This window comes from Coregonus lavaretus, assembly GCF_964263955.1.
Source record: "Coregonus lavaretus genome assembly, chromosome: 3".
NCBI lineage: Eukaryota > Metazoa > Chordata > Actinopteri > Salmoniformes > Salmonidae > Coregonus > Coregonus lavaretus.
In genome coordinates, this window is record NC_139990.1 from 60,906,621 (window position 1) to 60,922,030 (window position 15,410).

At 41.9% G+C, this 15,410-nt stretch overlaps 1 protein-coding gene across 1 annotated transcript; it reads left to right on the forward strand.

The window, feature by feature from the left end:
- Window positions 1–4,082: 4,082 nt before the first annotated feature.
- On the forward strand, window positions 4,083–6,460 carry LOC311115848 (thioredoxin-interacting protein-like; the record flags this gene model as incomplete). The annotated part of the gene is made up of 6 exons (XM_084157347.1): window positions 4,083–4,338; window positions 4,746–4,821; window positions 4,934–5,081; window positions 5,385–5,744; window positions 5,912–6,223; window positions 6,378–6,460. The coding sequence occupies 6 exons, from the start codon at window positions 4,083–4,085 to the stop codon at window positions 6,435–6,437; spliced, it is 1,212 nt and encodes a 403-aa protein (XP_084013473.1). The 3' UTR covers window positions 6,438–6,460.
- Window positions 6,461–15,410: the final 8,950 nt, after the last annotated feature.

Sequence of the window (15,410 nt, forward strand, 5' to 3'; positions counted from 1 at the left end):
ACATTTGGATGTAATGGAAAGAATGAAAACCAGCAGACACTCAAGCCTAGAGTAGTTGACTTTGCTTCATATGCTAGCAGCCTGTTTAGCCGCTTGGGCCAGACTGCACTAACCAGCTGAGTGGGTGTCATGAGGGGTGGCCTTATCGATTAGTTTGCAACGGCGTTCAGTGTTGCCAATTTAGCGACTTTGTCGCTATATTTAGCGAGTATTCAGACCCCTCTAGCGACACATTTTCAAAAAAGCGACTAGCGACAAATCTAGCGACTTTTTCTGGTGTTATTGGAGACTTTTGGAGACTGACGTGGAAGCACGTATCGTTCTTACTCTTCTCAATGAGCAGCGGGTGCTTTGTTACCCCCGTCCCAAAACACTCACAGGCGGCCCAGTCCTCGAGCAGCAGTCACTTCCAGCTGCAGTCAGAGCAGGAGATGTTCACCCCTCCGCGTCCAGACTGCAAATGAATCGCGCATGCGGGAAGCCGCCGCTGGCTGATCCCGCCCTGGCTTACATTCAGTTCGGGATGTAAATGTAGGGTGTTTTTTACTCACTTTTTGTCTCTCCCACGACGTTATTCCTCTCTCCTACAGCGTCCATCACAATTACGTGCACATTGCCAATTATGCAAATTAGGTGATAACGTCATTCAGCGACTTCTAGCGGCTTTTAGGACAGCCAATAGCTACTTTCCTTACTGAGGAGTTGGCAACACGGGCAGCGCCTAGAAGATGAGCAGGGTTAGAGCACTGGTCTTGTTAATCAGGGTTCGCTTGTTCAATTATCGCTGGGGCCTTCCTTGAGGGGGTTACATGTTTTGGCCCAGCTGATGTGTGTGACCCAGGCAATACCCTTCATGGTCAGAGTCTCTGATGTCACCAATCCAATTTGTTTTAATCTTTATTGATTTTTACCGGTATTACACCAACCAACATGTATGTGTACAAAATGTCTATGTAGTGGACATGAGTCAGGGTCATGGTCTAGTAATGAGGTAGCCCTGCCTGCGACTTCAAAATCAGTGTCACCCTCAGCCCAAAAGGAATCTCCTCTTGGTCTAATTTACATTTACGTCATTTAGCATATGCTCTTATCCAGAGCGATTTACAGTTAGTGAGTGCATACATTTTTTCATACTGGCCCCCCGTGGGAATCGAACCCACAACCCTGACGTTGCAAACGCCATGCTCTACCAACTGAGCTACACGGATGTTAGTTTTTCCCATGGGAGACAAGGGTTTAGATCCTGCCCGTTACAATGGCACCTGACGTGGGGAGGAGGTACAAGGGGGGGTGAATGTAGCGGACATGATTCGGGCTTATGGTCTCATGATGAGGATGCCCTGCCCTCGGGTGTCTGTTTTTAGGACTGATAGCCAAAGTACTAGTATTTGAATCCATGTTTATTCTGAGCAATATCAGATTTAAAAAATAACTGCAGTAAGTGCACAGACAGTTGTTGTGGTTATTGTGTGGCTGCTTAAACTGACAAGTCGAGCTCTGAACTTTCATTCTGAACACCAAACCACCATTAATATAACCACTAGATGGAACCATACCTTAACAAGCCCATTTCTTCTACCACAGCAGTCACTCATCAAACGTTACTTGGTCTGACAAATGCTATGCAGCAGACACAAGTGGTTTCAGGACATTATACATCCAGAGACCACCACTCTCCAGTAGGCTACTCTCAAAAACCATAGAAAGGACTGGGCCATAGTTAGCCACTGGCAAGTTTTGGTTGACTGTTAATTGGCAGGAATTTGCACAGGAGCCATCCCACTGGGCACAAACTGGTTGAATCAACGTTGTTTCCACTCCATTTCAACCCCCAAAAATGTATGTGATGACGTTGAATCAAAGTGAAACTGATTGTATTTGCATTTCACGTTGCATTCACGTTAGTTGACAACTCAACCAAATGTAAATCAAAACTAGACGCTGAACTGACGTCTGTGCCCATTGGGATGGCATTACTAAAGGCACGGACTCAGCAGTAGTGTTTGCCGGCCGAGAGTACTTAGCACATCAGAACAGAGTGCTGTAAATTGCAAACCCGACCCTTACAAAAAATATTGCATTTTTTGAAACTGCAGTAAAAGTGCAGTAACTGCTGTCGACTGGTATTTTGGACGCAGTAATTGCAGCATACTGCAGTTATACTGCACTATGACTGCAATTTTGTCGTAAAGGGATTCAAACGAAAATGTCCGTAGTCAGGTTTACCAACGTTTTAGGTAAGGCAGACCGTCATTCGGTGCGATGTGTTTTCTCCTTAAACAAATCTAGGTAGGTGTCTGACTGCCGACATTTTTGCCCGTTTCTAAATGTACAGTGGAGTTTGCTCTCGGTTTACAAATTACAGCCTGCACTCTGTTCAAAAGGTTCTAAGTAGCCAACTCCCTGCGAAGTACACTGCCGGCAAACGCTACAAGTGTGTCCGTGACTTTAAATGTTGTTACTTGTTACCCCAGCGCAGTACAATGATTATGACGAGGTCTATGTTTAACCTCAGATTGTGTCGAGAAAAATGTTATTTCACGGTTCCAGATAGAATACTTTTTATTCGCCATGCAATGTACGAGCTCCATCTGGCTGAGGAATAACACCTTTGGTTAACAGTTATAATACCTCTCAAGTGGGAGCAACCAGGCTTTATGACCATGCATGCAAAGGGCACCACAGGAGCTTTATGAATGCGTTTAAGATTTAAACCAACAACAACCCCCTCATTATCCAGACTGGTTTTATAGACTAGATGTAACATAGTACATGTAAATCCGGGACACTCAAATTAGTATGATATATTACGTTTGGTTTGGTATGGTTACATAAACTAGAAAGTTACTTAAGGCAAATACAACAGGAGGGGTGGTTGGTCTGGGTGGGCGTATAACAAGAAAGTCTAGCAACCTACACGTTAGTTGTTGGAGTCTCATCACGGACAATTTCAGCTAATTTGCAACTACTTACTACTTTTCAGCTACTTTGCAACTGCTTAGCATGTTAGCTAACCCCAAACCCTTTTTTTTTTAGCTAACCCTAACCTTTTAACCTAACTCCTAACCTTAACTCCTAACCCCTGAGCTAGCTAGCGTTACCGTTGGCTACCTAGCTAACGTTAGCCACAACAAATTACTACTTGAATTCCTAACATGTTTTGCAAATATGTAACATATTGTACAAATTGCAATTTGTAGCATATCATACGAACTGTAATTCGTAACATATCATACGAAATGGATGATGGACATCCAGAAATGAATACATACCATACGAAATGTAACATATCATACTAAATGGAGTGTCTAGATACATTTACAGAATAATCTCACCAGATCTTCCCCCCAGATTTGGGATTTGAACCTGATTCTCTACCCTATAGGCTACCTACCCTTTTAAGTGTTGTCGACAGTCAGCAAGCATAGCCTACCATCAGCGATACAATTAGGCTACCTACCCAAATGTAAGGTGTTTGTTGGAAGTAACAAAGTTGTTCATGCTTGCGTCTAATCAACATTTTATTATTAGAGATTGAACATTTGCTGTTAACACATGTATGTTGGGTATAATGATTGGTTGACTCAATTTGGGGGACAAGGTATAGATGGATATAACCCCTGAACCACGTTTAAACATGCGTAAGATCTACTCCTCTTCGTTACTTTACCATGAGGTGTCCACGCGGTCTTTCTGTGTGCTGATTGGCAAGGAGGGGCACAAACAATATATTTTTACCAATGAGAGCGCTGTACATGCAGCAGTTCAAACGGTGCATTCACCGACTGCATGCACAGTCCCGTAACGGGATAGTGAGTTTGCGGCGGGCGAGACTGGGTTGGGAAGTGTTCTCGCCATCCATATAAAACCTATGCGGAGACTTGCTGTTTACAGTCAGCTCCAAATTGTACGGTTGATGACAATAAGTAGCTAACATTGTGACAGTATAGTGATTGGATTGCAATCAGACTGTTGGACATTTGTTCATCAGTGGAATTCAATTGGTTTATCTAGCTAATATAGCGGTCGGCAATTTTCCACTTATATTTTCTTACCCACTGGGACACTGAACGAATATTAAAATGGTCATCATTACAAAGAAATTGAAGACCTTTGAGGTCGTTTTCCATGATCCTACTAAGGCTTTCTACTGCAGTGGCGACAAGGTAGCCGGGAGTATTGTGGTTGAGGTGTCGGAGGTGACCAAGGTGTCGGCTATGAGAGTGTTTGGAATTGGATGCGCAAAAGTAGAGTACGCGAAAGGAAAGCACAGATGCCGTGAAGACATTGAATATCTGAAATACGAAGATACCGTTTATCTGGAACACCAGCCTAGAGGTAATATTACAAACTAAAATATAAAGAAAAAGGCATTTACTTATGTCTCGAATGTGAATATAGCTATTCACTGCAGTCGGCAGGCTACACCCGGGGTCATTCAGGGTTTACGCACTGCCACTAGTTGGCTACTGCAGTCTGCGAGTACAGTACACTGCGCAAAGATGGAGCATGAGAAATTGTGCTTTATAGACAAGCTATATGTTTTATTTTCATACGTCTATATTTATGAATGATCAAATGCGCCAGAGGGAATTTCTATTGGCCCATAAGCACTAGAAGTGGACCAAGGGTGTCCTGTGGTCTGCAGTGGATTGCACAAATAGACCCAAATATATTTACCTAAGAGAGATTGTCTAAGTTCATAGTTTAATGAATGGACCATAATGTCTTTCTCTCATCGTCAGACTCCAATGGCTCTGTCACTCTCAGACCAGGGAACAGATATGAGTACATGTTTGGCTTCGAGCTGCCACATCCTGGGTAAGCATCAAGGACTGTAAAAACCTTGTTGTTGTTTGTTATCTATAAAGGCAAAGCATTATGTAATAATGACAGCATCCCACAATTAAAATTCCACCTGCTTTTGTCACAGGCAACTGGTGTCTTCCTACAAAGGGAAGTTTGGCTGTGTCCAGTATTATGTCAGGGCTGTGATGGAGAGGCCTTCCCAGCCTGCCTTGCAGTGCGAGAAACCCTTTGAGGTGGAGGAGCCCTTGGACGTTAACACCCCTGACCTCCTGGTACATAACAGCTCATTCACATCATCATAATTATCACCACAAGGAATATATGCCACTTGATAGTGATTACATTATACACCTTGCTACTTGACATTGATTGTATTATACACCTTGTTCTCTTGAATGAGCCATGTAATGATGATGCTTGGCTTAATAATGTTAATAACTTTGCCATAACTAGCTATACATGAGATATTTTAAGGCCTGGGTGGATGGTGTTAGGCTTGATGGTTGACTTGCAATCAACATGCTTGGTGATTTATGCTTAACTCATGCTAATGTTTCTCATTGTTTCTCATCCAGGCTCCAGCTGCAGGTACGAAGGAGAAGAAGCTCACCTGCATGTTCATCCCAGATGGACATGTGTCCATTAGCGCCAAGATCGACCGCAAGGGCTTCTGCGAGGGCGAGTACATCTGCATCAATGCCAAGTTTGAAAACACCTGCTCACGCATCGTGGTGCCCAAGGCAGCCATCATGGTCAAGCACACCTACCAGGCCAATGGCAGGACCAAGGTCCTGGGGGAGAAGCTCTCAGTCGTGAGGGGCAACCATATCATCTCGGGCATGTGTGACATGTGGCAGGGAAAGACCATCCGAGTGCCCAGGCTCAAGCCCTCACTCCTGGGGTGCGACATCATTCACGTGGACTATGCCCTCAGGGTGAGTCATAAACTTGAGACAACTTGTTGCTTGATATAGGCTAATACCATAAACCTCACATTGAAAATGATTGAAAGGACTTGTGACCTAGGAATGACATCTATCTATCTATCTATCTATCTATCTATCTATCTATCTATCTATCTATCTATCTATCTATCTATCAGATCTATGTCCACATTCCCGGCAGTGACAAGGTGGTCCTAGAGTTGCCCCTGGTCATCGGGACCATCCCCTTCAATGGCTTTGGCAGCCGCACCAACAGCATGAGCAGCCAGGCAGAGTCCCTTAACACCCCCTCCAGTAGTTTTGCATCCCTGCGCCTCCCGTCACAACCACCCAGCTACAGCAACATCTCCCGCGACTGCCGTATCGACTCCCCCCTCACACCGCTGCTGGTCGACTACGACGCAGATGATGAAGGACTGTTCATGCACGCCCCCGAGCTTTGGTACCCTCCTCCCCCTGCCTACTCTGAGGTAAGGAGATGGAGAATAGAAGATTGACATTTAACAGATATAGTCACTTACTAGTGAAAAGTTAAGTAGATAGCACTGAATTGGCACCGTTGCAAATGTGGTCTAATTATTTTATTTCCAACTGTTTCTCTCTTTCTTTCCAACTTTCTTTCAGGTCGACGAGGATCTCAAACAGCAAGGGCCATGTTCTTCAGGTCTGCTGAACCACGAGTAAGAGTTGCAGTTAACCCCTGTTGTAGTCTAAGCACTAGTGCAGGGTTCTTCAATTCTGGTCCTGGAGGGCCGAAACACCTCTGTTTTTCATCCTCTCCTTCTAATCAGGGGCTAATTCAGACCTGGGACACCAGGTGAGTGCAATTAACTACCAGGTAGAAATAAAAAACAGAAGTGTTTCGGCCCTCCAGGACCGGAATTGAAGAACCCTGCACTAGTGAGATCAAGGAACGGACTGGTGACTGGTTAAAGAGCAGCACAGCTGTGAAGCAGAGAGAGTGGGGGACCCTAGCCCTGAAGACTCTTTCAAGGAACAGAACTGAGATGTGGACTTGAGAGTCAAGTTGAAGTGAAAATATTCAGGCTGAATGAGTATGGCTTGTAGATGTTGGTGTCCACGTTCACTATCACAATTGCAGTCTTCAGAAACTGATCGTTCTATGTCTGTCTGTAACCCTCTAGTCATTCCATGGTAGTTCTGTACTTCAATGTGTTTCAGCATTTTGACAGTTGCCATATTCTCTCAGAGGAATGAAACAATGTTAGAATTCACATCCATACATTGTGTGCACAGCTATCATTTTAGGTCAGACAGATACGATGCAGTGACCATGCAAAAGTAATGAAGGGATAGGAAGTGTTTCAATTTGTATATTCTATTGCACTTTATATGAATATAAATGGCTCTGTAATTAGATAATGAAAAATTACATATTTTTGTATTCATAGTAGTCCCAGATCATACTAGGTAATTTTACAATAATGTTAACTCAATGGTTTATGGTAGAAGAGAGAGACATTTCATGGTAAAGACCAAGCTTGTCGAATGGGAATGACTAAATGGGAGATCTACATTATGTTTTGAATTTGGGTATGTGAAAATGCGAGAAGTATTTTATATAAGGAGACCCTATGGGTTGGTTTTCTATGCAAAGAAAAAATAAATATGACATTCTGAATTGTTTGTTTGCCTCTCTTGTATTTGCTTATTTTCAAGGACTGAAAAATATACATCTCCAAAGATTCTAGATTTGACCTTAGGTAAATGAACAGTTTGGAATGTGTTCTGGTTCTATTCTCTTCCAGCAAGGTCGTCAATGCATTTGACCAGTAAGTAAGCCTTGTCCATGCCAGAATGGCAGGAGCCTATCTCCTGTTTCTGTAGCATGAGGCAGCTTGATGTACAAGTACATCTCTCGGACAGGACACTAGTCTGTTGCAGGGCCTTACCCCAAATCCATCTCCTTAATGCTGAGTGCCAATCAGGGAAGCATTAGGTCCCATATTTGGCGTCTTTGGTATGACTCCATATGGAATCAAACCCACACCCTTCCAATATCAGGGTGGACACTCTAACCACAATGCCACTGCATTTGACCAATGGCCCTTCATAAATGACCTCTCAGCGGAGGGGCTGCATATTGACACTGTCATTGAAACAATGGGAAGTGTAGAGCAACTCTTTAGTAATTAAGTCACTTATTCATCCATACTAACAGTAACTCATGGGAAATTATATAATTATCCAGCTGACAGCAGGGAATCTGATGAAACAAACATACCTGCTGTAAATGACCTTTTAGGTTAGGTTAGGTGAACCACAGTTCATCAGCAGAATGAAATGTTGAAGAGATGTTATTGTTGTTGTTCACTGACCATGAATTATAACTCATGACCAAATTACAGACTTAGGTACCAAATAAATGTCATAAATTCAAACTGCTCAGATGTTGTTCACATAGAAAACAAACACGCCTTTATACTATTGGCTACATAGAAAAACATTCAAATGATAGAACACTTTTTATTGCCATGAAGTTGTTTACACAGTTGAGGAACAATATTGTTTTTCTGTAAATATCAAAGAGCAAGAGGATATAAATTAGGCTTATTCAAATAACCCAGAATATCCTAGGGAAGTATAAGTACACTACATTACCAAAAGTATGTGGACACCTACTCGTCAAACATCTCATTCCAAAATCATGGGTAATGCAATATGGAGTTGATCCCCCATTTGCTGCTATAATGATCCCGATGAACAGTTCTTGCTTCCAGAGGCAGTTTGGAACTTGGAAGTGAGTGTTGCAACCAAGGACAAATGATTTTTACGCGCTACGCGCTTCAGCACTCAGCAGTCCTGTTCTGTGAGCTTGTGTGGCCTACCACTTCGCGGCTGAGCCGTTGTTGCTCCTAGACGTTTCCACTTCACAATAACAGCACTTACAGTTGACCAGGGCAGCTCTAGCAGGGCAGAAATTTGACAAACTGGCTTATTGGAAAGGTGACATCCTATGACGGTGCCACATTGAAAGCCACTGAACTCTTCAGTAAGGCCATTCTACTGCCAATGTTTGTCTATGGAGATTGCATGGCAGTGTGCTTGATTTTATACACCTGTCAGCAATGGGTGTGGATGAAATAGCCGAATCCACTCATTTGAAGGGGTGTCCACATACTTTTGTATATATAATGTTTGAAAATAAAGATCTCAAGAAGAACTAGGGGAAAGGTTGATCAGCAGATATGTACAGTATATAAAGGAGAGTGATGGAAATGAACAGATAGGCTGACCAAAATAACCCAGTGCATCAATCTGTCTCTCTCTCTCTCTCTCTCTCTCTCTCTCTCTCTCTCTCTCTCTCTCTCTCTCTCTCACTCTCTCTCTCTCTCACGCACACACACACACACCTGTTGCCATGGCTGACATGTTTTTATTTACAGTTTCTGATTAGCTGGAAAAAATGTGGGACCAACCCTATGTGAGTTGACTTCATGTGGCACAGAAGATCCAGTGGTACTCTTAGGGATTAGCTAGGTTGTGGATGGCATTGAGGTGACACACACCCTAACTGGGCAGGACAAACATGACAACCAGACAGGCTGTGTACACTATAAGCCAGGGTTATGACAAGCAGGGAAAACATATGGATACTTATGGGTAATCTGGAAACAATACTCAGTAGGCCTAACATAAGATAACATATAGTTTATTAGTCCACACGAGATGGACATCTGTCTTCTGATTTTATCCTCCCCACCCCCGATATACACACACACACACACAGACACACAGAAACACACATCAGGTTGGAGAGGCTGGAACAGAGGACAGCCGCAGTGCAGTTCCCAATGAGCAGGTTAGGGGGTTAAGTTCCTTGCTAAAGGGAATATCAGCAGTAGGTTGCCGGCTCACTCCCCCCCTCCCATCAAGGCTTTCGCTGCTCCCATTACATACAGGATTGTAAAGTGGCATTCATGTAGCACTCTCTATGCATGCGTTAGCCTGAAGAGCAGAGGGCTGGGGTGGTGGTTAATGACAACCACACCAAGTTGGGTAGCCGGCAACAAGCCACCAGAAACCCTATGCTGTTGTTTACTCACTTCTACAGCTGTTCGCAAAGAGCAATCCCTCTCAAAAAAGCATCTGTGTCTCTCTCTCTCTCTCTCTCTCTCTCTCTCTCTCTCTCCCTCTCTCCCTCCCAGCTGTCTGTTGAGGGCCCACCAACTCAATGTTATCCCACAGGATCTTGCCAAGTAGGTCGTTGTCACGACACCCCATCTACTCCTGGAGCATGGCTGATGCCAACCTAAACCTTACCCAACTAGGAATCTCAAGGCATGATTTGGCACCAGCCGCCTTTTCACCAAACATAGAACTACATTATTTTTTGGAAACCTGTATGCATCAAAACTATTATATTACACACAGCGAGACACACATAAATACCAAAAAATAACCCAACACTTCATATCCCTAGAACTGTTAGTAAGAGTTGCAGTGTAATGACACACTTCTCACATCAACGAGTACATCCCACTGTGATAATGTCACGATCGTCGAAAGGATTGGACCAATGCGCAGCGTGGAATGCGAACATACTTTATTAATTATTCACCACACGACCAAAACGATACGTGAAGTCCTTGGTAACAAAACACAAACCATACACGGAACAAGATCCCACAATACACTGTGGCAAACAGGCTGCCTAAGTATGGTTCCCAATCAGAGACAACAAGCAACAGCTGATTCTCGTTGCCTCTGATTGAGAACCACCCCGGCCAACATAGATACACATGAACTAGATCCTACATAGAAACACAAACACATAGAATCTACACACCCTGGCTCAACATATAAGAGTCCCAGAGCCAGGGCGTGACAGATAAAATTATAAGCTGACACCTCTCGATATATAGCACAAGCACAGAAGATCAAACTGAGTTGGGGTCTAATAATATCATGCTAAACATTTGGTCCCATGGTGAAAAAGTCCTCTGGGGTCCATTGGACAGTGTGTTTCAACCATATGTGTTTATATAACCAGCTAAGCTTTGAACAGCGCCCTAACTTGCCTCGAGATTGTGACTGAGGTCTCCCGGCTCGTCCATGTTGCCCATTTGAACCACTGCTCAATCATAGCTGTACTGTGCAGCACAATGAAAATCAGTTGCTCTGAGAAAGACAGTTTGTTGAAACGCTTTAATTTGTGTGCTATTAATCTCACATATATCTTGTATCAATTGTCCTTCAGTATTGTTGCAGTCTATATGGCCGATAAACAACCTTCCATCCATTTTCTATTTTAAGTGGGTTTGACTTGAATTTTAAGTGGGTTTGACTTATTCACTCACACTCCACACTTAGCATCAGCCCTATATGATTGAAAGGTTTTGGCTTGTTACAGATATAGGACAGTGTGCATGCACTCTATCGTACCTCTATTTCAGCTACCCTGAAAGCAAATCCGGCAGCAAAGGAAATGAAGAAAAGAAAGAGATGGTCAACAAACTAAATATAGGCTAACTGCTGCAACTACGTCCAAAGGTTAAACTTCAAGAAAAGCAACGACTTTTCAAAGGCCAACCATTTCATTCAGCTTCCCTTTGAGAGAGCTGGGTTGATTTTGCTTTGACCTGACTTTCTGTTCGTACAATGGCCCTCCCCACTCACCCATGACATCTCCTTTCTGTGATCATGAGCCATCATCACTACCCTGTCGGCCAATACGTGTCAGTCACGTAGTGTATGATTGGTGGACATCTAACTTACATTAATTCAGTGTGTGATGATGATGACATGCCATGTGTATTAGAGGTCAGGGCTTTTACAGTTTTTTAAAAATCGCTTTGGTACTATTTTCACAAGTACAGTGCATTCGGAAAGTATTCAGACCCCTTGACTTTTTCCACATTTTGTTACGTTACAGCATTATTCTAAAATTGATTAAATAAAACATTTTCCTCATCAATCTACACACAATACCACATAATGACAAAAATAAAAAAGGGTTTTAGAAATGTTTGCAAATTTATTTAAAAAACAAAACAGAAATACCTTATTTACATAAGTATTCAGACCCTTTGCTATGAGACTCGAAATTGAGCTCAGGTGCATCCTGTTTCCATTGATCATCCTTGAGATGTTTCTACAATTTGATTGGAGTCCACCTGTGGTAAATTCAATTGCTTGGACATGATTTGGAAAGCCACACACCTGTCTATATAAGGTCCCACAGTTGACAGTGCATGTCAGAGCAAAATCCAAGCCATGAGGTCGAAGGAATTGTCCGTAGAACTTCGAGACAGGATTGTGGAGGCACAGATCTGGGGAATGGTACCAAAAAATGTCTGCAGCATGAAGGTCCCCAGGAACACAATGGCCTCCATCATTATTAATTGGAAGAAGTTTGGAAACACCAAGACTCTCCCTAGAGCTGGCCGCCCAGCCAAACTGAGCAATTGGGAGAGAAGGGCCTTGGTCAAGGAGGTGACCAAGAACCCGATGGTCACTCTGACAGAGCTCCAGAGTTCCTCTGTGGAGATGGGAGAACCTTCCAGGAGGACAACCATCTCTGCAGCACTCCACCAATCAGGCCTTTATGGTAGAGTGGCCAGATGGAAGCCACTCCTCAGTAAAAGGCACATGACAGCCCACTTGGTGTTTGCCAAAGGCACCTAAAGGACTATCATACCATGAGAAACAAGATTCTCTGGTCTGATGAAAACAAGATTGAACTCTTTGGCCTGAATGCCAAGTGTCACATCATGAGGAAACCTGGCACCATCCCTACCGTGAAGCATGGTGGTGGCAGCATCATGCTGTGGGGATGTTTTTTAGCGGCAGGGACTGGGAGACTAGTCAGGATCATGGCAAAGATTAACAGAGCAAAGTACAGAGAGATCCTTGATGAAAACCTGCTCCAGAGCGCTCAGGACCTCAGACTGGGGCGAAGGTTCACCTTTCAACAGGACAACGACCCTAAGCACACAGCCAAGACAACGCAGGAGTGGCTTTGGGACAAGTCTCTGAATGTCCTTGAGTGGCCCAGCCAGAGCCCAGACTTGAACCCGATCGAACATCTCTGGAGAGACCTGAAAATAGCTGTGCAGCGACGCTCCCCATCTAACCCGACAGAGCTTGAGAGGATCTGCAGGGAGAAATTCCCCAAATACAGGTGTGCCAAGTTTGTAGGGTCATACCCAAGAAGACTTGAGGCTGTAATCGCTGCCAAAGGTGCTTCAACAAAGCACAGAGTAAATAATAGGCATATACATTACTCTGACTGAATTTCCACGTGGGCGAGGATATTGGAAATTTAATCAAAGCCTATTAGATGATAATTTATTTATAATTAGAACAAAGGAATTTATAACTGACTTTTTCCAACATAACATAGGTACAGCGAATCCCCTTATTGTATGGGACACCTTTAAATGTGCCTTTAGAGGCCATGCAATTCAGTACTCATCTCGAAAACAAAAGCAATTTAGGTCAAAAGAGTTTATACTAAGAAAGGAAATAGAAAGTCTAACAGAACAGATAGATGGCAATAAAAACTGTAACATAGAGGCTCAGAATAAATTAGAGGAAAAACAAAAAGAAATGGAAAAACTTATTCAAGAAAGATCAAGTGTAATATATTATAAAAATAAAGCAAACTGGATGGAATATGGGGAAAAATGCACAAAATTCTTTTTTAATCTTCAACATAGGAATGCTACCAAAAAGAACTTAATGAAACTGGTTACAATTGACGGAGTCACCCATAATTCACCTAATGATATTTTGAAGGAAGAAACAAAGTATTTTAAGCATATGTTTTCTTTTCAGTCGCCTCCATCTCCTCTAACTGAAGCTAATTGTAGATATTTTTTTCCTATTGATAATGTCAAATTAACAGCCACACAGAAAGACTCATGTGAAGGTGAAATTACAGAGGAGGAACTTCTGGATGCAATTAAAGACTTTAAGTCCAGGAAAACTCCAGGGTTGGATGGCATACCAATCGAGGTATACCAAACCTTTTTTGATATACTAAGAGGACCGTTATTAGCATGTTTTAACCACTCCTATGTAAATGGTAGATTATCTGACACTCAAGAAGAAGGTCTGATCTCATTATTACTGAAACAGGATACAAGTGGAAAATATAAAGATCCAGTCCATTTACAAAATTGGAGGCCCCTTACACTTCAGTGTTGTGATGCAAAAATCCTAGCAAAATGTATAGCGCATAGAATTAAAAAGGTATTGTCGGATATTATTCATTCTAATCAGACAGGTTTTTTACATGGAAGATACATTGGAGATAATATAAGGCAAGTATTGGAAACAATAGAACACTATGGAAAATATGGGAAACCAGGCCTGCTATTCATAGCAGACTTCGAAAAGGCATTTGATAAAGTTCGACTGGAATTTATATATAAATGCCTGGAGCATTTCAATTTTGGAGAATCTCTTATAAAATGGGTCAAAATCATGTATAGTAACCCTAGGTGTAAAATAGTAAATAATGGCTATTTCTCAGAAAGTTTCAAACTGTCAAGAGGAGTGAAACAAGGTTGTCCACTATCGGCATATCTATTTATTGTGGCCATCGAGATGTTAGCTATTAAAATCAGATCCAATAATAATATCAGAGGATTAGAAATACAGGGCTTAAAAACAAAGGTGTCATTGTACACAGATGATTCATGTTTTCTTTTAGATCCACAACTAGAATCCCTCCACAGCCTCATAGAGGATCTAGATACATTTTCTAACCTCTCTGGATTAAAACCAAATTATGACAAATGTACTATATTACGTATTGGATCACTAAAAAATACAATTTTTACATTACCATGTAGTTTACCAATAAAATGGTCTGATGGTGATGTGGATATACTCGGAATACATATCCCAAAGGAAATAAATGATCTCACTTCAATAAATTTTAATAGAAAGTTAGCAAAAATAGATAAGATCTTACTACCATGGAAAGGAAAATACCTGTCAATTTGTGGAAAAATCACCCTGATTAACTCTTTAGTATTATCCCAGTTTACCTATTTGCTTATGGTCTTGCCTACGCCTAGCAAACAGTTTTTTAAATTATATGAGAAAAAAATATTCAATTTTATTTGGAACGGCAAGCCAGACAAAATTAAAAGAGCATATTTATATAATGAATATGAATTCGGAGGACAGAAATTATTAAATATTAAAGCATTAGACCTATCACTAAAATCTTCAGTCATCCAAAAGTTATACTTAAATCCGAACTGGTTCTCAAGCAAATTAGTAAGATTGTCTCACCCACTGTTCAAGAAAGGCCTTTTTCCCTTTATTCAGATTACAACCTTTCACTTTCAGTTATTTGAAAAGGAAATAATCTCCCAAATGTCACTATTTCTAAAACAAGCCATAGAAAGTTGGTTGCAATTTCAATTTAATCCTCCAGAAACGACAGAACAAATAATGCAACAAATATTGTGGTTAAATTCAAATATACTAATTGACAAAAAACCTTTATTTTTTGACAGAATGTTTAAAAAAGGTATAATCTTCGTAAATGATATCATCGGTAGGACTGGTGGAGTTATGTCGCACATGCAGCTAACAAAAACATATGGAAATGTCTGCTCTACCCAAAATTACAACCAAATAATTGCAGCCTTACCGCAAAAGTGGAAGAGGAAAGTT